Source organism: Leptosomus discolor, chromosome 1 (genome assembly GCF_034619465.1).
Source record: "Leptosomus discolor isolate bLepDis1 chromosome 1, bLepDis1.hap2, whole genome shotgun sequence".
Taxonomy (NCBI): Eukaryota; Metazoa; Chordata; class Aves; order Leptosomiformes; family Leptosomidae; genus Leptosomus; species Leptosomus discolor.
In genome coordinates, this window is record NC_141391.1 from 55,760,500 (window position 1) to 55,787,698 (window position 27,199).

The 27,199-nt window shown below is 39.1% G+C and overlaps 1 protein-coding gene across 2 annotated transcripts in view; it reads left to right on the forward strand.

Moving 5' to 3' along the window:
• Window positions 1-2,309: 2,309 nt before the first annotated feature.
• The window catches only part of GPC5 (glypican 5), a 789,997-nt gene continuing 765,107 nt past the window's right edge, over window positions 2,310-27,199 (forward strand). For both annotated transcript variants that reach the window (XM_086482021.1, XM_086482022.1), the window contains exons 1-2: window positions 2,310-2,475; window positions 20,284-20,445. In XM_086482021.1, coding sequence (XP_086338147.1) covers window positions 2,310-2,475; window positions 20,284-20,445 — 328 coding nt within the window. The remainder of the gene's footprint in view (window positions 2,476-20,283; window positions 20,446-27,199) is intronic.

Genomic DNA, 27,199 nt, shown 5'->3' on the forward strand with positions numbered 1-27,199 from the left:
GTTAATGTTCTGTCATCAAGTTCACATACATATTGTCATGTTAAAATGAGAGAAGTCCCTTTCTTCTGCGTATGGTTGCAAACATGCAGAAACCTTTTCCAGAATATTTGTTTCATTACATTGTTAGCTAAAATATACATTTTAACACTAAAATCAGGGAAGCTTCAAGGCATAAAACCTGCAAGAAAATTAAATACAAACTCATAATTAAGCCAAAGTTAATTATTTCCTTCACAGTCCATATGCTAAAGTTATTTAAAAAAACCCACCCAAAACCCAACTTTCCAAATCCCCCAAAAAACAAACAAACAAAAACTCACTCCACCTTTTGGACTAAACTGGAATCTTCCTTATCTTGAAAGAGCTAGTTAAAATGTGTATGTTCAATTTCTCACCAAAAAGCTCCTTTTCCCCTTAGCCTGTAGAATTGGAGGGTAGAGGTTTCTCTGAATTGCTGCTGGCGGAAGATAGGAGGAAGTACTGATTCGAATTGAAGCCATGGGATTCTAGAGTTTTCCAATGACATCTGTTGTTGTTGGCAAACTTCTGTACAGTTGTGAGGTAAACAAGAAACTTACAGGCTTTTTTTTTTTTTTGAATGTAGGAATACTTTTCTATATTTCTTAGCCTGCAGGGTGTTTTTCCCTGTCTCCTAATAGTTTATTTCTGTATGTTTACTGTGAGCACTGCACATCTGGTACTAGGTGTTGAGGCTGGCATTTCATGATTTCCAGAACTTCCTCTACCATCTTCAAGTTGCTGAGTAAGATCCTGTGTTCTCTGGCTCCCCTGTTTGCATTGTTCTCCCCACTGATATTTTTCAATATATAAAAATAAGCGTTCTGCTTAAGAAAGTGCGTTTTACTGACTGACAAGGGGTTCACAGCCTACTACCAGCTTCCACACAAAGTATTGCATTTTTTATTATTTCTGTGGGTTTTTTTTTTTTATCTAAACCAAATCTTTTTATTTGGGGTGGGACTCCTTGTTCTGTTTTTCCCTCTTTTTACTCATGAAGGGCCTAAAACGTCTTTTGCTGTAGTTTGCTTTATCAAGAAGAATGTAACCTCTCATCTGTGTTCACTCTATACGATCAACAGCATAAGAACAGTAGAACAAATTCTATTAAAGCACATTTCATATAATATATATTGTAACTTGCTGACAGGAGGAGGTTGCCAAGTCCGGGAGTATAGATGATTCTGAAAGGGAAATACCAGTGCTCTCCACTGCTTATGAACTGTCCTTCAGTTGACTGGATAATGTTAATGTAATGTCATTCTTTTATTGCTTCACTCCGCAGTGAAATGGTTGATCTCTAGTGCAAGTTTTAATAACTTACGTGTCAATTTTACATGTCAAAATACATTTACCCATATTCAAATGGATGCACGGAATAATTCACACCACTGTTTTTGCTGTCTTGTGTTCGAATTGCGGCCACAGATAAAAGATTTATTTTAAAGTGAAAGCCTGGGATAGACTAAGGCTGTACAGTGCTGAATGATCACCAGCAGCTTCAAAACAGAGAACGATTTCCAGCTATAAAGGGTAACGTGCGACATGTGCATGGAGGGCTTTCTTAACTGACATCAAGGAAACGAAAAGATGACCTGGTGAGTCCTCACTGCTTCCTTGGCTGCTCTGACAGATACCATTGGACTTTGGCCTGTAGACATGAGAGCGTTTTGTAAACTGGTCCTTCGTCACTTCTGCCTAAGAAAATGGGAATTTTTGAAGACATCTTGAAGACAGCTCAATTCTTCGAGGCTTTTGTCAGAAAAGTAAAAGTTTGGCATTTGAAGCCAAACCGAATTGTCTCTGTTACTGCCAGTTTGTAAGCCTACTGCGAATAGTTCCTAAAATTACTACAAATTATTTCAAGTGTCTCTTTTTTTTGGTGCTTTTTGGGTGCTTACACACCCATGATGCTGACACACCAATCCATTGCTTCCTTTCCCCGCAGGCTTCTCCTCCCCACCCCGCACCCCACCACTCCGGCTGCACATGGGGTCTCCTCCCCTCCTCAAACGGGCCGTGCCCACCCCCAAGCCCCGACGGAGCGGTGTGAAGGCGCCGCGACACCGGCGGTGGGCAGCGCCCTCCCGCTGCCGCCCCGGCATCGGGGGGGTCCCTCCTCGTGAAGGGGGGGTGGAGGGGCAGCGGGCGGGGGGCCGGGCCGGGGGAGGGTCCCGGCGGGCGGCGCTGGCAGCTTCCCCCCCGCGGCGGCGACCGCGGACCCAGCGGCGGCGGCGGCTCGGGGGCGCCTCGGCCGCGCTCCTGCGGCAGCGGGCGGCGGCCGGCAGGCCATGGCGGGAAAGAGCTTCAGCCTCGGCGTCCTCGGCCTCGGCGTCTTGCTCCTGGCCGCTGCCTCGGGGGATGCGGAGCCGCCGCCGAGCTGCGAGGGCGTCCGGAAAGTTTTCCAGCTGCGGCAGCTCGGCCCCCTCAGAGGCATCCCGAAGTCCCCGCGGGCGGGTAAGGGAAAACTTGAGGGGGGCAGAGGCGCAAGGAGCGGCGGGGGTCGGAGGGGCTGCCGTGCCCCGGCTGCGGGGACGGCGGGTTTGAATTTGGTGCCGCTGGCGGTGATTAGCGGGCGGTGCCGGCGGGGGGGCTGCGGCTCCGCCGGGCACCTCCTGTCACCCCGTGCTCGCGTCTTTGCGCCCCCCGCCGCGGGCGGGCGGACCCGGCTCCGCAGCTGCGTTGGGGGTTGGAGGGGTCTTCTCGTGGCGGGGGGGAGGTGTGGGGGGGTGGCTCCCGGCTCCTCACTCCAGAAAGAAAAGGGTCTTCTCGGGGTGCGGGCTCTGTGAAAGCCGGGGCGCCCCGACACCTGCCTAAAATCCCCTTGTGCCCGCTTCCGTGCCGCACCGTGGGGCGCAGAGCGGGGGGTCACCCTGCTTGGAGCCGTCCGTGGGCAGGCACAGGTATCGCATCGGTGGAGACCGCCGAACGGCGCTGGGGGCTGGGGTTTACTCGTGTGCGAAATGAGACCCGACTTAGACCGCTGCGAGCGGTGGGTCGCTGCAAACGGATAAAATTTCCTGGGAAAGTAATGTCTTAATGGCAATTTGAGGACATCCTAGCATTTACATCAACAATGACTTTTTTTTTTTTTTTTTTTTTTTTTAAGAGGAACCAAATTACGTTGCAGAGCATGTATGCAATAAGACGTATCTTCTTAGCTCTGGGGTTTGTTTCCAGCCTCGTGAGAACCTCAGTTTTCAGCGGTGCTGATCACAAAATTGAAGTGCAGATATCGCTGAGTGTGAAAATACAGGGTTGGAAAATATTTTTTTTTTTTTTTTTTTACACACTGTAAAGTGTGTTAATGTTTAGATGACAGATTAACTAGTGGATGTGCGAGTCAATGCTTTCCTGACAGAAAATGACTTTTCAATGCAACAAAAGCTGAATTAACACTCCACTCACTTTAAAATACCAATAGCCTCTTTCTTTTTTTAAAATAATCTGTGTAGTTTTTAATAACTCTGAAAGTTGAGGTAAGGTGTACTATGTTTATTCCTAAAGGAATCACTTCAGAATACTGCTTTTTGATGACTCTTAATTTTAAACATAACAGATAATCCTAAACTTAACAGACTTAATATTGCAGTGTGCAGTTTACAAACCGAAGTACTATATTTAGCTTAACAGTACATTTGACAACATGCATTGTCTTCTTACATTGTCTTTAGCTAAAGATTTTATTATTATCTTCACCAAAAAAAATATAAACACTTTAATTGGAAAGCCTGATTAGATAGGTACTGTGCAAGTGAAGATGTCTGGAAAGTGAAATTTGTCAGTGATTTATTTTTTTGGTGCTGATTATTTGTGTGAATAATATCAATATGAATGACATGATATCAGTTTAACTATGTTCTTCTCATTCCATAGTCTAGCGTAACTATTACATTTTCTCTGCCACTTTAATTTATTTTGATACCATATATTCACCTGTGTAGTGGGAATCAAGAGGAAATGTTCCCTCAAGAGGAAAGAGCTACGGTACCTTACATATGTTACCTCTGCCCTGCTCTCTGATTTCCTTCCTTCCCCTATAGTATTTTTATACCACCACACTAATTTTTTTCTTCTGACTTTTCTGTATTTCCTGTTTCTGAAGTAAAAGCCGGTTTTGAATTATAAAAGTGATAAAAGGATTCCTTTCCCTGCTGCTGCTCCTGCGAGCAGCGGTCAGCAGGAGGTGCGGTACAGCTTTCACACTTGGAGAGAACTGAATTGCTGTGGGCAGCCTGGGAAACACCGGTCCTCAAGGACCAGAGTATAAGCCTCAGAGTTCTCCTTCTGACTTTGATCTCAGAGGTACCCGAAACAAATTATTGTGAACAGTAAAATCTATCTAGAATTGGAGAAGATGAGAAAATGGGGATTAAATTAGTGTTTTAGAAGTTTTAGCTGTGATTAAAGGTATTTGTAGGCTGGAAACATAATGTGAAGAGGAAAAAAACGTCACTTTTGCTGCTGATCTTCTGTATTAAGCCTTCTTTTGAGTCAAAAAGCGAAAAATATTTTAAAACCTTTTTTGATGGCACTTACAAATGTATTTGTGTGTAATACACAGACACACACATATGTACATACACACGCACTTTCTGTAGGTGTGTCCGCTTGTGAAAACAGGTGTCAAAGCTGCCTTTATAAGGTTTAATTCAGTTGCATGAAGGTGATACTGAGCAATATGGGAACCACAAATTTGAATCTGTGTTATCATTCACATATCTCAGGATATCATGGTGTTGAAATTGGCAGCTAATACTCAAGATAAATGAATATCTTTAACAAAACCAAGATTTGTATTGCTACCTCCCAGCAATGAAGAAGCTTGGCTAACTGTGCTCAATCTTTCGTAGCAGTGATTTGTGAACTGTAGTACAGACTTAACGTGCAGCCCCATGATATGCTCTATTGAAAGATTTATCACTTTCATACTGATTTTAAACGTTAGTTGCAAAAATACTTTGTTTTTTCCTGTCTTGTTCTGTGCTGCAAGTGTGGTGGTGTTGGGACCGTACAGGGAAACCTCAATAATTAAAACTCCTAAAAGACCCTTTTCATTGTATGGAGAATCAAACAATATGCAAAGCATTAATTAAATATAAAAAGGCCTCAAGTGTTTGGTTTGGGGTTTTTATTTTATTTTTGTTGATCTGTATGACTTTGATTATTTAAAAAAAAAATAATTGTTGTCTGCAAAATACTTTTTTTTACATACTTTTATTTCCTGTGCTCAATTTCTGGTATTGTAACCTAAACAACTTTCTTGAAGAATTCCACTCTTTTATTCCATATATATTTTAGTAAAACTAGAGCTTTTAGCTGATTTCAACAGCTCATTTTTCAGACAGGTTAAATGAGAGCTGTCAACTCTCCTTTTTCTCTTGGTTGCAAATAAGGTTTCTTCTATGGTTTCCTTCTCTCGGAATATGTAGAACAGCAGAATAGGATGGACAGTAAACCAGTCAACCTTGCCTTCTTGACAAAGGGCTTCCAGTATGTCAGTGAATAAACTGTCAGGCTTCTGTCTGCACCAAAAAGCTGAATTCCATGGCTTACTGAAAAATGTTACATTTGCTGGAACTGTAGAACCAAACAGTTCCCGATGGAGTGGAAAAAACTACTGGAGATATTTTTCCAAGTTTTCAGAAGTTTTTTTTCTGTTTGGTTGTTTTATTGGTTTGGGTTTTGTTTTGGTTTGGTTTTGTTTGGTTGGTTGTTTTTTTCCCCCAGGAATCAATCTAGGCTTCTTTTCAGCAAGCTTTGGGTGGTCATGTGTGCCGCTGTGAGAAGAAGCAGCATAAAAAAGAGTGAAGACCATGATTAGTATAAATTTTATTACAAAGGCTTTTTGATAGAGAATTGTTGTGCATATGAAATTGAATAAATGAGACAAACTATGCTTGAAGGATGAGATAATCTTCAAAAAAGTTGGTGTGTAATACTCTTTTGTTAATTCAAGTCAAAATATTCTTGCTAATTCAATTTAAAGTAACAATAGAAGTCAGTGTAAAATCCAGAGCTAATTACTTTGATGCAAACTCAAGATCATCTTTGAATTTTAATTTGGGTTTCTAGTATGATTTACATTCAGGTAATTTGGATTTTGGTTCTATCTGAAGTCGAATCAACACTTTTTTTTTGTTCTTTTTGGTATGTGCAGGCAGGGGCACTTTAATTACTCTATTTCTCTACCTAACATTCAGATCACTGGAAAAGGATTTAGGCAGATACAAAAAATTAGTTGCTCTGTCATATCAGTTACTGATGTTCATTATGTCATGTCTGTTTTTGTAAGGACTGTTGCCTACAACATTTTTTATTTGCGTGAATGTACACTGTTGGTTCCTGAATACAAGTAGTATTTCACCTCTGGATCCACAAAATGATCACTGTGAAACAATTCTTCCATTTTGAGATTAAAACCAACAAAAAAATGGGCTCAACTATGTAGCAGCTTCCCCATCTCTATCTCCCATATTTGAACTTTCCTAGGAAGTTAGCAGTGCTCAGTAGCCTTAGGACATGATCTGACTTGGGTGATCTGAAAGGCAGTGTCCATACTGCTAAACAGAGGACAGGGGACCAACTCCTGGTTCTCGTGCTGAGTGGAATAGATTTACTCTACATCGCTTAAGGCTGGTATCCTGTAGAAGGGACTGATTGTCCTCACCTGATGGGGTTTGCCCTTGAGTCTTCTCTAGATCCAGTATGATGGTGTTGTAATGCCAAAGCACTGTGGATTTTTAGGGTTCCCTTCTACTGCAATTCAAGCAGTCTTAAAAATAGGAAGGCTTTTTGCAGGAAGCAAGTGTAGTGGACCATAAATGCACCTTTTGTGCCGTGAGCTGTAGCGTGGGTATATGAAGAAGGGATGCCTACACCTTGCTAGGGTGCTTGCTAGTAGGAGGATAATCTTAGAAGATGTTAGGAAGGAGACAAACCTGTATTACAGTTTAGCCTATGGTGTCCTCTGAAAGCAGTATGGGGAATGGACGATCTCTAGAAGTGCAGCTGGGCAGTGCACCGAGAGAAATCCCGGAGCCATCTAAACAGAGCCACAGAAAGAGGCAAGGGCATAGTTCAACAGTGCGGACAGTCAGGGCCAGGTGCTTGAGGCTGATCCCTGCCTCTCTTTAGCAATGCTGTAGTACTTTACAGCAACCCTAACGATGGCGATTAATGCTAAGTCTCGAGTGGCTCTTGGAGCAAAAATGTTATTAAAGGGCAAGCATGAGAAGGACTCATGTCTGATACAGGTCTCAGATCCATTTTGCTGCTTCCAGGCCCTATGGCATTTCAGTGCTGGCTTTAAAAGACTGTTTATCATGACAATCCTAGGTCTGTTTTGGGATTTTTCACACTCTGGATTTGATCTCATGGAAGTATTTGTCTACGTAGATAGGCAGAAATTTACCACACGTCTGGTATTTTCTCTTCCTGGCAATTAATGTCCTCATCCTGTCAGCACTTGTTTATCTCAAGGTACTGAAAATACGGATTTGTATTAGACCATAAATGAAAGTTTGAAATCAGTTCCAGATCTTCTGGAAATAGGTAAACCTGTACCTTAGAATAATTACATTTTATTCTTGGTGAACTCTCTTTTCTACACCCATCTAGATTGTTTTCAGTTGTAAAACCTTTCCTATACTGTAACTGTTTATGTTAATATAAGTTTATTACAGGCTAAGTTATTTAATTTCTTGCTATCTTGTGATCTTGTCTAAAATTAGATTGCAGCATACAGCCTTCAGAATTTGGTACCGAAAAGAACAATATTCCTTACTGGAGCAGAAAATGTTTTCTCACTGTATTTCAAAATAATTGATTATCGACAAAACAATTCTTGTGGAAGATAGGAAGATTTTCAGATGTGAAAACACAGAAAATTAAGTGTGGGGTTTTTTAACATTTGTTGTACTGAAATGGAACGACCTGTTTCACTTGCTGGTTTACATACCCTCTTCTGAAACATTATCCGTAAGCTGTTGCTTGTTCTGTAGCTTTATAAAGAAACAACTACAAACCACTCTGTGGATTTTAAGCAACCACTCCATTTTTAGTCAGTTGGGTTCTTTTGGATGTTGTATTTGGTTACTTTTTCCTGACCTCTGAAAGCAGCTGTGTTTAATGAGCTGGAACAGAAGTAGGTCAATAAAATGTACTTTATATATACGTGATTAGCAGTCTTAAAGTGTAGAACAAAGTTCCCTTAGGGCTGGGAATGATATCCATGTTAAAAAGATGCTGCTTAAAAAAATATTTACCATAAAATCAAGGGATTAAAAGAATGTTGAAGAGTCAGCTGAAACCATAAACAAATATTCATTACTATTTTAGAGTTTTGCCAAAAATCTAAATGTCTTCTTAAAGCTGTTCTAAAGCCCATAATAAGCCTAGATAAAATTTTGTATTAGCTCCTGCTTTACAAGAGGCGAAGTGTAGAAGGCTTAAAAGTGCAAAGTGCCCAACATTTGTTTAAAATATTACGCACAGTTTGGGTAATAGAGCTAATTTTTAGGTTATTTAATTCTAGTACTAAACAAGTATTATGCATGTCTGTGCCTATACACATATGGAACTGCATGTGAGCAGAAGCTGTGTATATTATTTGCTAATAACTGAAATGTAGCTGAAAAGTCATACATACTGAAAAAACGACACAAAGATCTGCTTTTCTGAACCTCACAGGAAAAAGGAGATCTTTGCCTCTAAGAAATAAAGCTACTGTTTACTTGTGAAAGAGACACGTACCAAGTCAGTAGGAGAATGAAGAATAGTACTTACAAGTTCTAATTTTTGCTTGGTTTGACAGCTCAGCTACACACTTCTGATCGTGAAATTACGGTTTATTTTACAACAATGACATTGTCTAAAATGAAAATATATACAACACAATGTTATTTGTGTTTGAGGCAACTTGATAATAACACTGCCAAGTTGTCTCTCTTAAATCTTCACTTCTAGGCAGAGAGAGGACATTTATATGTGGTTACTATCTGCTGAGATTTGGAGGGTAAGGTAGGTCACTTGCGTACATGCTAGTGAGGTGGGGTGTTACTGTTTTTAAATACTTTGTAAAAACCAAACCAAACAAACCTTCTCAATTCAACACAGCTATATTCTTCACTGGGAATAGTTTTAAGTGTGCTCTTGGCATTTGGGCCCATATTCAAGCTGTGTTGAAATTTGAAAATTGAGCAGTTGTATTGGGGAGACTTATGTAATGCACAGAACTGTATAATGTCTTTCTAATAAGTCACTTATCAGAAAACTGTAAAACTATAGTGATGTAAGAGAAGCAAAATATATCTAGTTGGGAGTCTTCCTTTTTTAGCCTTTTCAGACTTACTGTTATTTTTAAATTATTTGATATCTAGACTGTGTAATAAGTTTGCTGAAGAACTAGTGCTCATCCACTGTCGTATTGTCTTCAGTAGTGTGAATTGTAAAGATTATGTCATGTTGTAGAAGGCAAACTTTCCAAACATTGTTTCCAAACCTAGAAATAATTCTGAACATGTAGAAGTCATAACACCAAATTATCAAGCCTACTATACGGGTAACAAAGACCAACTGGTCTGCAATTACCTCAGTTATGTTCTTGCTCTTTTGAAGATAGGTGCAACATTTACTTTTTTTTAATCACTGGGGACTTGCACTGGGTCAACAGCCTTTCAAAAGTAATATGGAATGGTCTCCAGATTATGCTCTATCGGCAAAGATGCTCATTAGCACCTTTGGTTACATCTCACCTGGTCCCATGAGCTTGTATGGGCCAAGATTTCACAAGAGATCCCACATTCAATCCTCTTCCACTACTGCTGGTTCCTCTCTTACGTAACCCTTGTCACTAGGCACAGAGGCCTGGGCTTGTTGGTGAATGCTGAAGCAAGGAAGGAAGTGAGTACCTCAGCCTTGCCTGCATCCATGGGCTCTAAATCACCTCCCCCTTTCAGCAGCAGGCCCACTATTCCTGCTTTATTCCTCTGTTGTTCACATAGTGGTGCAAGCTCTTGCCCTTTGATGTCTCTTGCCATTTTCAACATCAGTCAAGCTTTGGCTTTCCTAACACCATTCCTCCACACCTCGGCAATGTTTCTATATTGTCCCTTATAACCTGCCATTTACATCCTTTTTTGCAGTGAAGCTTAGTAACGAGTTTCCTGTTAACCCAAGCCTGTCCCTTGATAAGTCTATCCACTGGAGTGAATTGCATGTGAACTCACAGAGGATTAATTTCACATGGAGGTTTTTGCTGTTTCTGGCATTTAGACCTCTCACACCCAAGCATGCATCTAGTCCCTGGTGTCTCCAGTTGCTGGACTCATGAACAGGACAGAGAGTGAGATTATACATGAAAGTTAGTTAAGATAAAAGGGTTTAATAAGAAGATAGGATGGACCGTGGTGATCAGGCGCAGTGCTCAGGGAAGCAAGTGTACTAGCTGGCTTTGCTTACATGTGACAAACCTCTTTTATCCCCCCCTTTCCCTCTGTTTTCACATGGTTGTTTCTCCTCTTATCCCACCTTTTACCTACCTTTGGCTCTTACCCTAAGCATCCCATAAGAATTTTTGTACAGTCCCACAAGTCCCTTATGATATCCCCTAGTAGGTTTCCCACAGTCCCAAGCATCCAACAATACTCAAGTTAGTCTTGCTTCCCGTTCCTCATCAGTTACAATGTTCAGGCTCACCCTCTCTAACAGGCTCTGAGTTCCTTTATAGCCCATCAGTCAATGGCTGACAAGTTCTGGTCTATGTTACTGTCCCTGTTAACCCCTGCTTTTTAGTGTTTGTGTGGCTGTGTTGATTGAGTTTGTCATTTTCTTTGTTGCTCACTATTTCTTTTATACTGAATAGTCCATCACCAGGTGACTTAATGGGCTAGATACCGTTAGATTCGATCTAGCTTCACATGTGGGCTGTGTGTATTTGTGTAACTGCACCAGAGGTGGGCCCTGAGGGCTCGCACCCATCTCTGGGCCACGGGCACTTACCATTCCTGACCTCCCTTCCCATGCTTACTTGCCAACTGTTATCAACATCCCCTCGACATGCCTGTTTCAGAGCCTTCCTTGCCAGGCTGGCCAGCCACTTGGCAAAGGTGCTCTTAGTCCACTTTGTCAAACAGATCCTGTCTTTCACTAACAATCCTGCTTCCTTAAGAGGGACCTATGGTCATAAAAGCCAAAGCACTGAGTGTGATACTTAAAGGGAAAGACTGCTCAGTACAAGTAGTCTAAGACAGATCAAGATGAAAGTGGCTTGCTGGTTTGTTAAAGACACCTGACAATCAGTTAAGTATACATTCAGGATCAATATTGGTAACACAAGAGATAAACACAGTACTAGACGCAAAATGTTAATAAACACCTGCACATTTCTAAGCACCTTTCTTTAACTTATTCCAATACTTGCTAGTCCACTTTCCCCGCCTTGGTTTTATGGCAACCCCTACGCTGGCTGTGCAGGCTCCCATGGGTGCGCACCCCTCTGCCGGAGACATGGCTGCCTCAGCTTTGTGTGCACCCAGGCTGCTCCCAGCACCCCACTGATGCACCCTGCAGTGAGGAGGTGTCCCTGCACCTTGTGGTGGGGTTCCTGTGTGCTGCCCTCGCTCTGCCAGCCCACTGCTGAGTGCCGGCTGGTCCCAGTGCCCCACGGGGAGGCTGTGCTGCCCAGGCTGGGCAGGGGTTGGGGTGCCCTGGGACCAGTGCTGGCAGGGACGGACCCGCTCTGATGGCTGCTGCTTCCTCTCCACCATCTCTCCTTGATGTCAAAAATGTTTGTGCTTCTTGCCAAGGTCGCTCCTCTGTTTCAAAAACCTCGTAATTTCCCAGTTAATGTTTGATACAGCTAATGGCCATCTTCCTATTCAGCACGATGAGTCTTGGGCAAATAACTCGGGCAGTTGTACAGTTTTGATGCACCTTCCTGGTTTTAACAGCTACTGTCATCCCAGATTACAGAATGGTTGAGGTGGGAAGGTGCCTCTGGAGATACTCTAGGAGAGCCCTTTGCCCAAAGCAGGGTCAGCTCCAGTAGGTTGCTCAGGACCATGTCCAGTCAAGTTTTGAGCATCTCTGGGGATTGAGACTCCATGACCTCTCAGGACAAGCTCTTCTAGCGTTAGACCATCCTCATGGTGATTTTTTTTTTTTTTCCTGAAGTGACTGCTTTGCCAAGGGTGGTGAATGGTGTATTGCATATTTAAATTAATAAATAGTTTACAGGAAAAGGAATAAATGAAATTAGTTTTAAATAATCATAAACCACATTAACTTAAATTATATCATATCACATATTGCCTAAATTGTGCTTTGCTTGTTCTCTTTTAGGTAAAATTTGGAAGAATTGTAGTTTCAAGAAATCTGTACCTTTTAATTAAAAGAAAAAAAAAAGTCTAAAAGCTTATTAACTAATCTGATTCAGCTCTGTAAAATGTGAATGCTTTTATGTTGTTAGTAAAACAAAATGGTATATGTTACAATTGAGGGTAGCAGGAGGAAAGCATGGCATTCTTTTTTTTTTTCCCTCTTTTTGTTCTGCACTGGGAATAGAATTGAGTTAAACATAATGACCTTACTGTGATAAATGTATTCTCACAGGAAGGTCAAAAAGAAGAAAAATTCGTTTTGATCAGGAAATCTAGAGCCCAAAGCTAATCAGGAGGATATACGGTTTAACATTTTACATTTTCAGGGAAGTGGTTTGGGGCAAAAGCATGATATCTCTGTGTGTATTTCACATCACTGACTTTAATCAATGCTAGAAGCTAAACAACTATAGCACCTCCCCCCTTTTAACATCAGTAAATTAATCTTCACTACAAAAAGAAGTAAACCAAAGTGTATAGTAGTCCTGAAATCACACAAGGAGAGATGGGAAACAGAGAGGCCGTGTGAAAGTTGCATGGCAGGACCCTATAGTTCTGTTCATACACTGGTTGGTGTCTGCTGCAGCTCCCTCATAGCCTGAATCTTCCCACCCGTGTGCTAGAGGGGGACGTCAAGCACCTGGAGCTGAAACATGGCCGACATGGATACAAGGACTCTGTATCTGGGAAGTGCTGCTGTACCCACAGCTAGGATGTGCCCAGGCCCAGGCAAAGCCCAGACCAATAATTAACTGACAGAATTCATACTTCCTGAAGAAATAATGAATGAAAATATCATGAGATCCCACCACTGCGGTGCTGGCAAGGTTAAAATTCAGAAACCTCTTTTCTCTACAGATGGTCTATGATTACTGTGCATTGCCCTTCTGCACATAACTCAAAGCAGGAAAAAAAAGCAGCGGGAACATGACAAGTTATGAATTACCAGCCTCAAGTGAGCACTCTGCATAGTTTGAAGGCTTGCTTTATTAGCTGGGTTTTTGTTATGTTGTCTGTCTTGTCTTGTGGCTGCTGCCATTGTTTTCCCTAAGGGGCAGCAAGCCAAAAATTTTGCTCTGGCTCTTCAGTGATAGTTGAAGCAATGTAACTAACTGCCAGTCTCATATAGCTGATTCCCCCAGCACCCACACATACACCCCCACAAAAAAAAAAAAGCCACAGAAGAGAAAAAAAAAAGCAGAGGATGTTTACAGATGTCATGAACAAATAAAAAAAAAAAAATGTATTTTCCATCTCCATTTGGATCAGACTTACTCCATCCACTTAGAAACCTTGCTTCTTCATTTAACAAATCAATGACATATATCATAGAGAAAATCAGAATAGTTGTTTGTAATATTTTAAATACCATGGAAACACTTCTGTGATGCTCTAAGAAAGATATACTTGATATTTCAGACTAGTATTTAAGATCATAGACGTAGTTCAAAACTGTAGTCAATAAAGACAGTGATTGATCTCTGCGTATGTGCCCCTAGAGAATTTAAAGGGAAATCTAAATTCTTGTTGATGATGTTAATACAAAAGTTTCTAATTTTAATTTTTTTTTTAAATTATCCTTCTGATTCTTAATGCTTTTCACTTCAACTGTACAAAACTAGCTAACCTAGCCTTGAAAAACACTTGAGTGTATTCATTATGTTCCACCTGCAAATTAACAGTCGAACCTTCGAAGTTTTTCTGCTTTTAAGACTTTCTGTGCTTTATTAATTAATTAATTCTGCTTGTGGCCTTGAAAATGTATTCCACATTGATGTGCTGATTTTTTGGTCCTAAGTTCATCTCTGGAAAATGTGTATATTGGACACTCCATCACTGCAGGGAAGCAAGTTGTAGAAAGTGTAGTGGAGTGTGTGTGTCTTCAGTGTGACACTGTATAGGTCTGTTTGCTTCGTAATTGTGTTTTCAGCTCGTGGAGAAGAGCACAAGAAAGTCCTAATGTAGACAATGCTTAGTCAAATTAATTAGATTAATTTATCCTTTTTGTCATTTAATTCTAGTTCAAACTGCGGCTGTGTTTCTTATTCTGACAGATTTGTTGAGCTATTATAGTTGTACTTAAAATTTTCTGAGATTGAGAAGAAAATAAGGCTGGTTAGGCATATTAAACTTAAAAAGTATAAAATTGAGAAATATGAAAATTACTGAGAATTGTGCTAGAAAATAAATATTTATATTTTTACATGTATTATTACAACAACTCTTTTTCCTTTTTGGTTACTGAATATTGTCTTCTGCTTGTAACAAAAACCAACTCACTACTGTCAAAAAAAGGTTGTAGCTAATATATAATTATATATTTATTATACAAATATATAATGATATTAAATATTTATGAAAGAGGGGTACATGAGATGAGTGGATTGGGGTTCTTAGGTGGCTTTGTGAAATTGAAAGCGAAAGGAGCATGGTGAGAATGGTTGCTTCCAGTGTCTGGTAGAATAAAAGAGTTTGGAAGCCAAAGCCATTATGAGTAATCTCAGCACTAATAATAAACTGAAGGAGCACATTGCAGGAAGGGTGGAGAGACCTTTTTTTTTAGTATAATAAAGGAGCAGTAGGTTATCTTCTGAATATCTATAAATGGAATAATTTTTTTAGTTTTTTTGTCTCCATAAAACTGATGCAGCTTTGAGGGAAAGCCAAGCTCAGGGTTGTTCTAACGTAGCTTCCGTGTCAGTCTGTTAGGTGGGTGCTGAGCATGTTTCTTGACAAAGACGGGCTTTGGGCAAGGCCAGACAGGAATTTAAACATGTATCATGTAGTAACATTTCTAATAGCCCTAGAGGTTTCAGCGACATAGGAGTTCATAAGTTAATCCAGATGTTAGTCTGATTACATGAATTGATGAAATGGTGAATTTTTCAGCTTCTATTTCTTGAGACAATCGTACAGGACAAAAATATGCTTTTAATAGGATATTTATATTGTAAAGTCCCAATTCAGCTGTACTTAATGGATATATTAGTTACCAAAAGTAAGTTTGAGCAACAGTATTAATAATGATGTACTAGACACCTCAAAATTCAGTGAGTGAGTTAAAACATCTGTTTTAGATTTTCAGTATCACAAGTGCCCTCCATTCCCCCCTGCACTCTTTCTTCATAAGTCCTGTTAGCTGGAAACTTCTTTATGAAGATAAAACGTTCTTGGACCAGCAGAATTGGAGTTCTAAGAAAATACAAGTGCTGCAAAGAATTGTAAAATTGCTTGGTTTGTCAACGTGAGACCAATAGACAACCATTAATAGATAAGTTTATATGACTTATTCTTTCTTTTTGAACTCTTTGCTGGTTTGTTTGAAAGTTAGTAAAGAGAAATCATATGCACAAATAATCAAAAAAAAAAAAAGAGAGAATATTTTAAAATAAGCAAACATAAATAAAACCTTTCCTTTTCAGAAAAGAATGTAAAGAACATATATAGGGGAATAAAGAATACAGTAAGCCTGAAATTGGTATGACATTGAAATGTGTCCAGACAAGTTAATAACATGGTTCCTCCCTTTTACAGTGACTAGATAGCTGCCTGCCTTTTTTTGACAGTAGTGAGCTGGTTTTTGTTACAAGGAGGAGATAACATTCAGTAACCAAATAGGAAAAAAGGCTGTTGTAATGCAATACTGTGAATATTGCTATCGGTGTAAACATTTTCTCTCTTGATGTTTGTCAGGTGTATTGCTGCTGGCGTACTACAGGCTAAACCTTGGCTTGTCTCATCCTGTGCTATTCTTTGTGTGATAAACTCTTTGAGAATTAAAAAAAAAATAAAATGGAGAGAGAGAACTGCATGTCATACCTGTGGATAGACCTTTCTGGTATGATGAGTAAATACTGCTGCAGGCTTATTTATCATTCCTTTAAATTGTTTGTAGGTGGGTGGTATATTAGTCCAGTTTACTGCTTGCTGTTTTAACAGTATGTTATTTTAAAATTCTCATTTACTGTAGCTAATATTTAATTAGCTTGATTAGTATGCAGTATGACAGCACATGTGTCTAATCAAGAGCAAGAGGATTTAAAGGGATTAATAGAAACTTGCAGTGTTTTATTTCTTTAAACAATGTCAACTTAGACATGTTTTGCATTAGAGTTATTGGACCTGAAGTTGCTTATATACAGCAGCATAACTCACCCCCGGAATAGGTAGTGTTAACATAGCTTTAATCCTTCATTTCTTGAGTTGAGTCACTAATCTGTTCTCTTGACCCATCCCTAGAGTAACTTGCTCTTTCCAGAACCAGACTTTGCTGAAGCCATCACCACTGCCCTGATAAGGAGATTTAACTTTTAAACAAGTGTTGTAAGAGATGCAGGTATAGGTTGCAGAAAACCAAACTTCCATGCAGTTCCAAGTTCCAGCTTTGCCTGTTTTAAATCCTAGATGTGGCCAGCCTTGAGCCCAAGCATCTGAAGTGGCTGCTTGGGGTCCTATGACTTGGTCCATTCCCGCTGCTGCTCCTTCCATGCTTTTTACTGAGTTGCACTGCAGCAACTGCTCTCTGCAGAGAAGCCTGTACCCAGAGCAGCTAATCTGCATTATATTGCCCTTACGTGATGTATCAGTTTCTGTCTTCTTTGTTTTACCCTGGGCTGTGATTTGGACTATTGCAGGACATGCCATTATATTGTGAGAAAAAGTGGGATGAGAGGAGTCTTCAGTATTTTGGGGGTGTGGTCATGGTGTCTAGGACTGGGAATGTGGGAATGCTGTAGGAAGGTAGGCATGGTCAGTAGGCAAGGGGCCTCAGTTTGGAGAACTGGTATGGACTGGGAGGTTGGAGTCAGTGGGGTCAAAGGATTCAAATCTGGCTCGGGGAAGCATGGGGTTTGCAGTGGAGATGGAGGAAAGGGAGGCTGTATACAGATAGTTATGTGGATTCTGAGGTTGTAGGGCACTGATGAACTGCATTTTAAAAATTAAGATGTTCATTAATGTTGCTTGGAGGCAAGCAACTTTGTTAAAGGCTGGCTCTGACACTAAGCACTTCCTTTGGCATGCATAACATAAATGCTAGAGTAGCTAATAAATAGGTAATTTAATAGACCACTTTAATTCTGGAGCTTTATGTTCATTCTTTGGCTGAATTGGAACGTTGGAGGATGGAATATTAAAGTTTTCACATGGCAAGAGATTTGTAAAGGCAGCCAGCCAGGAGAAATTACTTAGTTTGTAAGTTGTAAAAATGTACATACGGAAGAACATGGAAATTCTATTTTTAAATAAATTATGAAGATAAATACCCTTAAAAATAACAAGCTGTATGAGGAAAAAGATATCTTGTAGCAATGTTATAACACTTAAGAAATAAAATTTCTTAATACTTTTAGAAGTTCGGTGATTCATACCTGCATTAGGATAGAGTTTTACCTTTCTGTTGTGACAGTGAAGGTGCTCAGCTTCCTGGACTGTGGCTTGTAGGTGTACTGATCACCGTGTGTTAAATGTTACTGGAAGCAACTCAAAGAGATTTACAGGGGTATCACTTGCCTAAGTTCATTTTCACATCTAGAGGTTATGTTCTTACTTTTGTATGCTACTATGAAGACTATCTCAGATTTGTGAATTTTGTATGGTAGTAGGATTTCTTGAAGTATCTACTGCATTTCCTTTAACATCATGATATTTACTGCTGTTTATGTCTATGAAATGGATTTATTTCAAGGTACACCTTTTTACCATGGTCACTAAACCATTATTGTGTGTATGGAGTCAATGTTTTGTCTTGATAAATACGGAATTATATCAATTCCTGAGCAGCACTCCTCATTAAAATGAATTAGTTTCTGCCTGAAAACTTATACCATGTGACATAAATCACGAAGCAGAAAAGATCATTTAAAAGTTAGAGAAATTCTGTAGTATTTAATACTGAAGGTTCAAATGTATCCCCCTTCCACACCTGCTTTTGGATGGAGGGATGAGGCATTGTGAAGATGGAAACCACTGATGCCAGAAGGAAATGTTCAGCAAATCTGAGACGATATTATCTGCAATTAGCAAGGGAAATTTGTTTATTTGTCATGGGAATCAAATTCAGATTACTTCAGCGTGATATTGTAGACAAGTGTTGATCCTGGACTCAGATAATTTTTTTTTTCTTTTAATGGTCCATATTATTATTTATCTATTTCATTCTGGTCTTGTGCTTTTCTAAATGTGATTTCTAAGGAATCTTCTTGTTCTTTTCTACCTGCCTAAATATGGTGCAGTGGGTTCCTGCTTCAGGATTGGGATTGCTCTATGTAAATAATTTTTTCCCGATGTGTAGCTGAGTGAAGTTCCAGGGCCAGGAATCCCTTCGTTAAGATTGCTTCAACAAACACACTGATAAAGGGGCATGAGTTTGATGTAATGAATTTAAACATTTTGCCATTCTTCTAGAATGCTCTGATCCAGCCCTCAGTAGCTTAACTTTTCTTTCTCAGCTTTCTGGAGTGTGTTATTTAAAACACCTACTTTACATAAGATAAGTAATGGAATATTTAGGGTGCAAAATGTGTAAGGTCTCCCTTGTCCAATAACTATATTTATACTCTCATATGATTTATCAGAGAAAAATAAGGTAAAAAAAAAAAAAAAAAAAAGGAATGTTAAATCTTGTAAGTTTAGTGGTAGGGAAATAAAAAGTTAGGTACAAAGAGTTGTAAGAGCTGAAAGCGAGTATAAAGGCAAGGGCAACATGGATTTAAGTTTTGACTATTGAATTTCTTACTTTTTTGCTTCCAATCATGAACTTCCCATTTTACCTGTGTGAAGAAAGAATGACGCATGTACACACAACCACAGAATTAGAATTTAGTCCATAGAGCAGATTAAAAAAACTTTCTCACTATGTTTGCTACGAATCTTGTGATATCTGTCAATGAAACAGTGTATCTGAGAAGAGGATTTGGATTGGGCCGTTAAATTTTGTATTACTATAATTTGAATTCTCATCTTTCTTTTTTCATGAAATGTTTGTTACCTCATTTTAGAAATGTTTTGATATATCTAAATTGATATTTGATATATCTAGATATATCTAGAAATTGTTTAGATGTAGTGTAAAAAAGATTTTAAATACCTCATGGTAACAAGGAAGGTGAAAAAGGTATTTTCATGCTTGATTGTGCTCCAGTTATAAAAAAAATATGAAACAGACAGTGGTTATAACAGTACTGAATTGCCCCTCTTGAATTTCAGTATGCCCCAAATTTGAAAAGGTATTCCTTTCTGGGAACGTTTCCCAACCTGTTAGTGAAGTAGTGAATCGGTGTGACAGATACTTGGGAATGTTAGACAAAGACACAGTAAGAGAGATCAGATTGGAACGTAGGATGGCTCCATAGAAAAGTTAATTATTTATTCATTATAAACCTGTCAGGAGTGGGCTTTGCACTGGTGTGTTTGTAATATTTAGCAGTAGTTAGCTCTTTCCAGTCCCAGGTTTACAGAAGAACAAGAGTGCCAGCCATGAGCTGGCCCAGCAGTTCAGTATTCTAGATGATCATAGAATCACAGAATAGTTGGAGTTGTAAGAGACCTTTACATGTCATCTAGTCCAACCCCCCTGCAGTGAGCAGGGACACCTTTAGCTAGGTCAGGTTGCTCAGAGCCCCGTCCAACCTGACCTTGACTATTTCCAGGGATGGGGCATCTACCACCTGTACAATGATGTACAATGCATATTTGAAGTATGTTACCAACATTAGTTAGCAATATTCACAACTGGAATAAGATTACAGCATCAAGGAAATTATATTATATGACATTAATTAGCTATAATAAGTGCACTTAAAAAAAAAAGTAACTGTCTTCTATGTATTTGTGTATTGTGTACTTCTGTTTTGTAGTAATAAGTGTAATTATCTCTTTCTCTTAGGGGCTGATCTCCAGGTCTGTACTTCTAAAAATCCAACATGCTGTACCAAAAAGATGGAAGAAAGATATCGAACTGCAGCAAAGGAAGATATACAGCAAGTGCTGCAAGCATCAAGTGCTACGTTAAAATTTTTAATATCTCATAATGCAGCTGCTTTTCAAGGTAAGGCTTTCTGCTTTTTGTTTCCAAACTTGTTCATACTTTTCTTGATTTTCACCTTTGATTAGTTTATGCATGTAATAAAAGTTATCTGTTTAGTTTCTCCCTATGCTTTTATGCTTTCAGAGGAGGAGTATTATTAAATCGTACAGGTGATTAGAAACTGTATTGCTTTTGGAATGCGTGACTTTCAAAAAACGATATTTAAGAAAAAGTAAGAAACCATTTTAGTAAGATGTTTTGATTGGAATTGTAAACCAGTAACTTGGCATTCCTCTTGAACTTCTTTAATTTGAACGAAACTAAAATGCAAAATTATTGCCTGGAGTGCTACAAAAGAGAGATTTTGTTATTCCAGTACTTCCGCCCACCATGTTCTTTGTCTTGTTCTAATGGAAATACTTGAGGAGTTTGTTTTTGAGGTTTGTTTTTGGGATCTAGTTTTTCAAGCTTTTGAGTTTCTAAATTTTTTTTTCTCAGTTTCTAAAATAATTTAAAAAAATTCTGAGATTGAGTGACAGTTGTTCCAATGCACAATAGGAGACTATCATCTGATAAATTAATAGTTATTTGGGCTGGTGATGGGATTGCTTTTTAGCAATTACCCTGCATATTTTTCATTTTTTTCTGAATTAATAAGGCATAAGTTAATGCAGAAATTGGTTAGGAGCTGGGAGGATGTGAGGAATAGCGGCAATACAAGGTTGTATGTGAAGCGGATATAGAGTTCACATGTGTTGAGGACAAAGCCCTACAGTCTTGTAATTTGTCTATTAATGTGTACTTATGGCCTTAATGACCACTTGATTGGACAGGATAAGATGGTAACTTTTTACAGGTTTAGGAAGTTATCCTTCCGGTGACTCTTGTTTTCAACCTGTGAAGCTAAAATGGTTAACAGAATGAAAACAACTGCCTTGGGTCTTGAAATGGGCTCTGAGGTTCTAAAGCCTTCTCCTTTTTGAAAGTTAGGCTGACTAATGCTAAAAACAAGTTGCAGTTACTCTCTTACCTTCTGGGAGTATTGCTATTTAGCCTGCCTAACACAGATGTCTATGGGTGTCATGATCAGGATATGATTGGTAAAACGTGCAAAGAAATGTCTCCCTCCCTCTCTTCTGCCTTCATTCTTCCTTCCAACTTCTGTATATTGACTCTCTTTTTTGCACCATAATAGTATAGTGTGTTGTATTGTTTTGCTGACCTAGGGCTGTAGACTCTGTAGAGCTCAGTAACCAACTGTACTTTCCTTAAGTGAGGGCTGTACTCTGCCGTGGTGTTTTAACACCTCCTCCTTTCCCCCACCTCTAGGAAAAATCCCAAAACAACGCACAAAAAAACCCTTAGGTATCTAGATAACATACTTGTGCAGTCTCAAGATTTCTTAGGCTTCAGAAGAATGGGATTTAAGTGACTTTTAAGTGAAGTTAAGGGAAATCAGGACCCAGAAACTACATTTCTGTTACTTTTATGTCCTGAGGGGCTCAGTCAGTGGGGGATGTTCAAAGTAGGCGCAGTGTGCATCTCCCCTGTAGGTGAGTTCTCCTGGAAAGACAGGGGTACACGCATGATTGAGGAGAAATGGTTGTGCTTCCCTTGGGTATAATCTGAGCAGTTACTGAGGGTGTGGGTTCTAGGCCCTTCTCAGCTTGTAATGATTCAAATTGTATCACCTGCTAGTCCAGGCGGATGCCCTAAACACCAGGCTAATGTGGGATATAAGCACTTTTCACTCTCCCAGTAATGCTGTTTTACAGTGTAGAAAGGAATTCAAGAAGCGCTGACCCACAGGAAGGAGCCTTCCCCTCTGTAGCCTAGTGATGATACATCCTCCCTATAGAGGGATGATTTCAGGACTGCTTGAGAATTACAGTTTTTCATTTTTTTTTTTGGCAAAACACGTGTGAGCAGTTCTTGTTGCAGGAATGCAAGCCATCCTTCACAAATATGTAGCCTAACACTAATCACTCCTCCCATTGGCTTTCTTTCATCATTTGCTTTTAGATAAATATTTTTCAAAGCATATACTTTAAAGTATAAATATTTTATATACCTTATACACTTCATATATTTTTGAAGTACATACTTTAGTACTTTTGTCTTTAATTTCCTTTTATGTAAAGAAGACTAATTGAGAGAGAATATTCCATGGATTATGCTATTATTTAAATTTAAAACCTTGTTTAACCTTGAAGTAGTTTTTTGTGGAAAAACATGCCATTGAACATACCACTCATTTTTGAAGAATTGCTACGGTTGCTAACGAAAATTAAAGCTAAATGATATCAGATTCAGAAACCATAATAAGATGCTGCTGATGTTTTTTGGGTTTTGAACTCTAGGAACACAGTAAGACATTATACCTGGTCTGAATTCAGGAGTTTGGACTGGAGACCTCCTCAAGGTCCTTTCCAATCTGTATGACAGGGTGTCTGTCTCAGCATTCACCACTCAGTCTTCAGGCATTCCCTTTATGTTTAGGTGAGGCTGGGCTGTGCAGCTGGGAGTGCGATTACGCTTCTGCTACTTTGGCCACTGGGCAGACATCCCAGCAGTTACACAGAAAGTGTGAAGGGGATTGTTGGGGCAAGAGCATGTGTCGTGGACTTTGCCACTGTTGTCACCTGTCTCTTCACGAAGTCTGTTGAGGTCGGGTGCCTCAGCCTAAAAGGTGGACTGGATCCAAACAGAACAAATAGCTAATGTTTTCTCTCAGTTTCTTAAATATTCAGTAGAGACAGATAAACAGTTAACCTAAGTAGCGTTTATCTGCCCCTGGAGGTCTTCAGAGCTGTGTTTTCTCTCTGTATTAAATATAGCCTAGAGATTCTGAGTACTTCAGGATGACTAAGTACTAAGTACTTTAGGATGACTGTGTTCGTGAAATGAGGCATCTGTCTGCCTGTCTAGCTATTAACTGTATTGTGTGCATGTATGTTTATGTGAGAATAAATATATAATGATGTATCTTTGTCGCCTTCTAATGTTTGTTAAAATTGTGGTAAGTGCTGCCTGCTGACAGTAACTCTCTATTGATGATTTTCAAATGTTGCAAAAATTCTGTATCTCTCAGGACATGTCAAGCTACACAGTGCAAATTGCATCGCTTGTGTACTGCTTCCAAGCAAGTACTGTTACAGTTCTTTCCTTACATTTCAGGTTGTTTCAGAGTGTGTATTTTCTTTTTCACTCTGAATTTTGTTTCTTCTTAATGTCTTTGAGGAGTGGTAAGGGAACAGAGGATTGGTAAGAGTGAAGTTAAATAAGTTTTTAATCTGTTAAGTGGGAGATACATTGTGGAGAGCAAGAAATTATTCTTCCCTTGGGAGAGGTGACTAGAGAACTTAAGCTGTGTGATAATCATGTTTCAAGACAGTTGATAGGATAACGTTCTTGCACATCTCTGCATTTTTAGTATTTATTATCTTAATAATAACTGAGAAAAAGGTTGTGACTGCTGTACGGGGATTGTCAGAACATCTCCTTTCTAGTGGTAACCACAAAAACAAATGCTTTTTTAACCTTTATTTTGTATGCTGTAGACCTGTATATACATACACACACACACACACACTCCTTTAGCACAGCTCTTAGATGTTATTCGAAGTTTACATTGACCCTTGTCTATACCTCCAAACAAAAGAGGAACAAGGGCCACCAGAGTCAACCCTTGTATAGTCACAATGCAGTGCCAGTCTTTGTGTAAGGAAAAAAAAATCCTTACTGTTTGTAACAACTTGGAGAGGAATAGTCATCTAAGAATCTGATGATTTCAGGTGGGATGGAGCACTGTGCAACAGAATAGCAGATCTTGTGTCACTTCGCTATGTGTCCACATGGAGAGCTCATAACGCTTTGTAAAGTGGCAATGTATGACATAGAACAAGATAGCAACTTGTCTGATTGAATGGGAAATTTGGAGATAATAATTAGGTTGTAGAGTCTGAAAGCAAATGGACTTTTCTTTGTGCTGCTATATTTGGTAACCCTAGTACTGTACAATTGATTTAAATATATGGAACTGTGAATCCTTTATGAATGTGGCAACCTGACACCGAAACAGTGGACTTGGCAAGTGCGTCTCTGTCAGAAAGAGGTAATAAAGTGCGTTCTTCAATGCAGCATCTCCTGAAATTTGTGTAATGCATTTGTGATCTAAGTTCTGGAGTATATTGAATCATATTTTCCTGATGCAGTTTCATGTTCTGTGAAATTATTACTACACAATAGATCAATGTCCACATTATACTAGATCAGAATTAAGTGAAGTCAAACTGTTCTATCATATTGTTTGAGGTCACAGTACAATTACTACATTTAAATACAATGAAGTTGTAGTCAGTAGCTAAAATAAATTGTGTGAATTAGAAAATGTGTTGAAATCTTCTGAGCTGCTTTCTCTGGTAGCATGGTAAGCCGAAAGAAATAACAGAATATCTGTTCATCCTTGTAAAAGTAAATCTGCCCTGGTACTGATTCAATTGTTTTCCATTTGTAAAGTTTTTTGAAGAATGATTTGAAGATCAGAAAACTTTCAGCAGGAGCTGCTGTGTCTCACGTATGGTTTCAAATGACACATTGCCCTCTAGATCATTTGGAACACGAAGAACCACTTTGAAGTTTTAACATTTTCTTCTTTCTCAGCTCCATAATCCTTTATATTTTAAGTGTGATATAAATAAACTAAAATACAAATACCTGTGAATCCCAGCTTCTATTAATTAAATGAAACTGAATGGTTCTATTAAAAGTCAAAATAGTGGACAGGCTAAGAGACCTGATTGTCACTTGTTATATTGAGAGATTAGGGTCTCAAGAATGTCTGTGGTTCACCGGTTCTGCTTCTCATTCTCTGTTGCTCTGCAGACCTCTCCCATAGCTATGAACGTGTTCCCCTGTGGACTGAGGAAGCAGGGAATTTTAATAATGCAGGAAAACGATTATACGCACTGATTGGTCTAAGGTGCCAAGCTGTTATACAAACCTTAGCAACTTGAGAAATCATCTGTTCAGGTGTTACTTTGATTCCTTTATAATACAAAAGCAGGATAAACAGTATGCTAGTATAGCTTAAGAGTTGGACCCAGTGTGTCTATATATATATAAAACACAGCGTTTAGGCGCTGTTGTAAGTGCAGAAATCTGGAGATTTAGATTAATACTTAAAATTCCATTATTAATCCTGAGTTTTATTTCTGTATTGCAAGCAAATCTTTTATCGCTCTAGAGGGATTTACTTCCATTGTATCTCATTCCTATCTTTTAGATGCTGATTTGCATACATCTATGCTGTGCTGCAGGCGTTTCTGGGGTATATATACACAGGGATTTAATGGGCTTCTGTAATAACAGTTTTCACCACATCAGTCTTTTCTTAAATTGTACTTTTTTAGCATGCACTTGTGCTCATGGATTCTTGTCTCAGCCTAAATAAACCTCAGATGGTTTATTCGCTATAACATAATGATTTCTCCTAGTTGCAATAATACCTGAGTTACAATTGAGCTGATGTAGGTACACTGTTCAGACTCACATACTTGGTGAATACTAAGATCTTTTCATAATCAGATTTTTGTTAGTACCCAGCTAACTACTATTTTGGTTTACGTTTGTGTAACGCAGTGATCAGTGTAGACATATGCTAATTTAGAATTTTATACTTCATGTGGTGCTCATACATTAGAAAAAACTTGTGAAGTACAAATTTAAAGCATCATTCCCTTGGGAGCAGTGTCTATAGAAAGTTTGCATTTCCACAGAACTGTGGGTGCCTGCTTCCTGCTTATTCTGAGAATTTTGGTATGCTGATTGCTGGCAAAATGTAGGAGTTTGAAAGAAGACTGAACTCCAACAGAAGAAGGCAGTATAAAGCTAGTGGTTTCAAATGAATACTTATGTTGTTTCAAAGATAGCATTTTCTGTAGCCTTTTAGATTTCCAGTATTTCCAAGTGGAAAAGTTTTCACTTAGTATTTTTATTCTCTATGTTAAGAAAATGAAAAAAAGACATCTACAAGTCAATTCTTGTTGAAAGAGAACTCAAAATAATCTTGACAAGTTGGAGGTGAAGTCTGAAAAACATGTTGTTCAGTAGGAACAAATGCAAGGCACTGTGCCTAATTGGGGAGAAATAGTGGAAGATGTAAAGTTCTGGCCCTAACGATGGATCAAAAGCTGACACAAGTCAGCAGTTTCATGCTATTGTGACAGAGGCAACTATTGCATGATTCCTAAACAGAAAGACAGCAGAGATTTGTGAACTGAAACTTTTGTGTTTTGCACTGGAAAACTGGAGAACCGTGTTCAGTTTTGGGCAGTTTACTTGAAGAAAGATACAAACCACTAACTAGAAAAAGTAGGGTAAAAATATGCTCCGAAATCTAAACATGTAACTGAAAAAAATGCACAACCCTGGTTCCTTTAAAATGAGAAACCTAGGTAAAAATTATGGTATTTCTTAAAAATACAGGAGATAGCTACATAGAAGAAAGTAGTTGTCTGTACTCTGTCATGTGTTAGATAAAAAACAATGGCTTCATACTGTAGCAAAGAAAATGTAGGCTCAATATGAGGAAATATTTTCCAATGACAGCATTAAAATGCTTTTAATGAAGCTTTTACGGGGTTTCCACATCCACAGGTCTTAGAAACAAGCTGGACAAACGACAGCTGCCGAGAATTACATTGTAGATATGACTAATTCTGCTTTGGGAACCAGGGGTTAGACTGGAATGCTCAACAGGCTTTTCTCAGCCTTA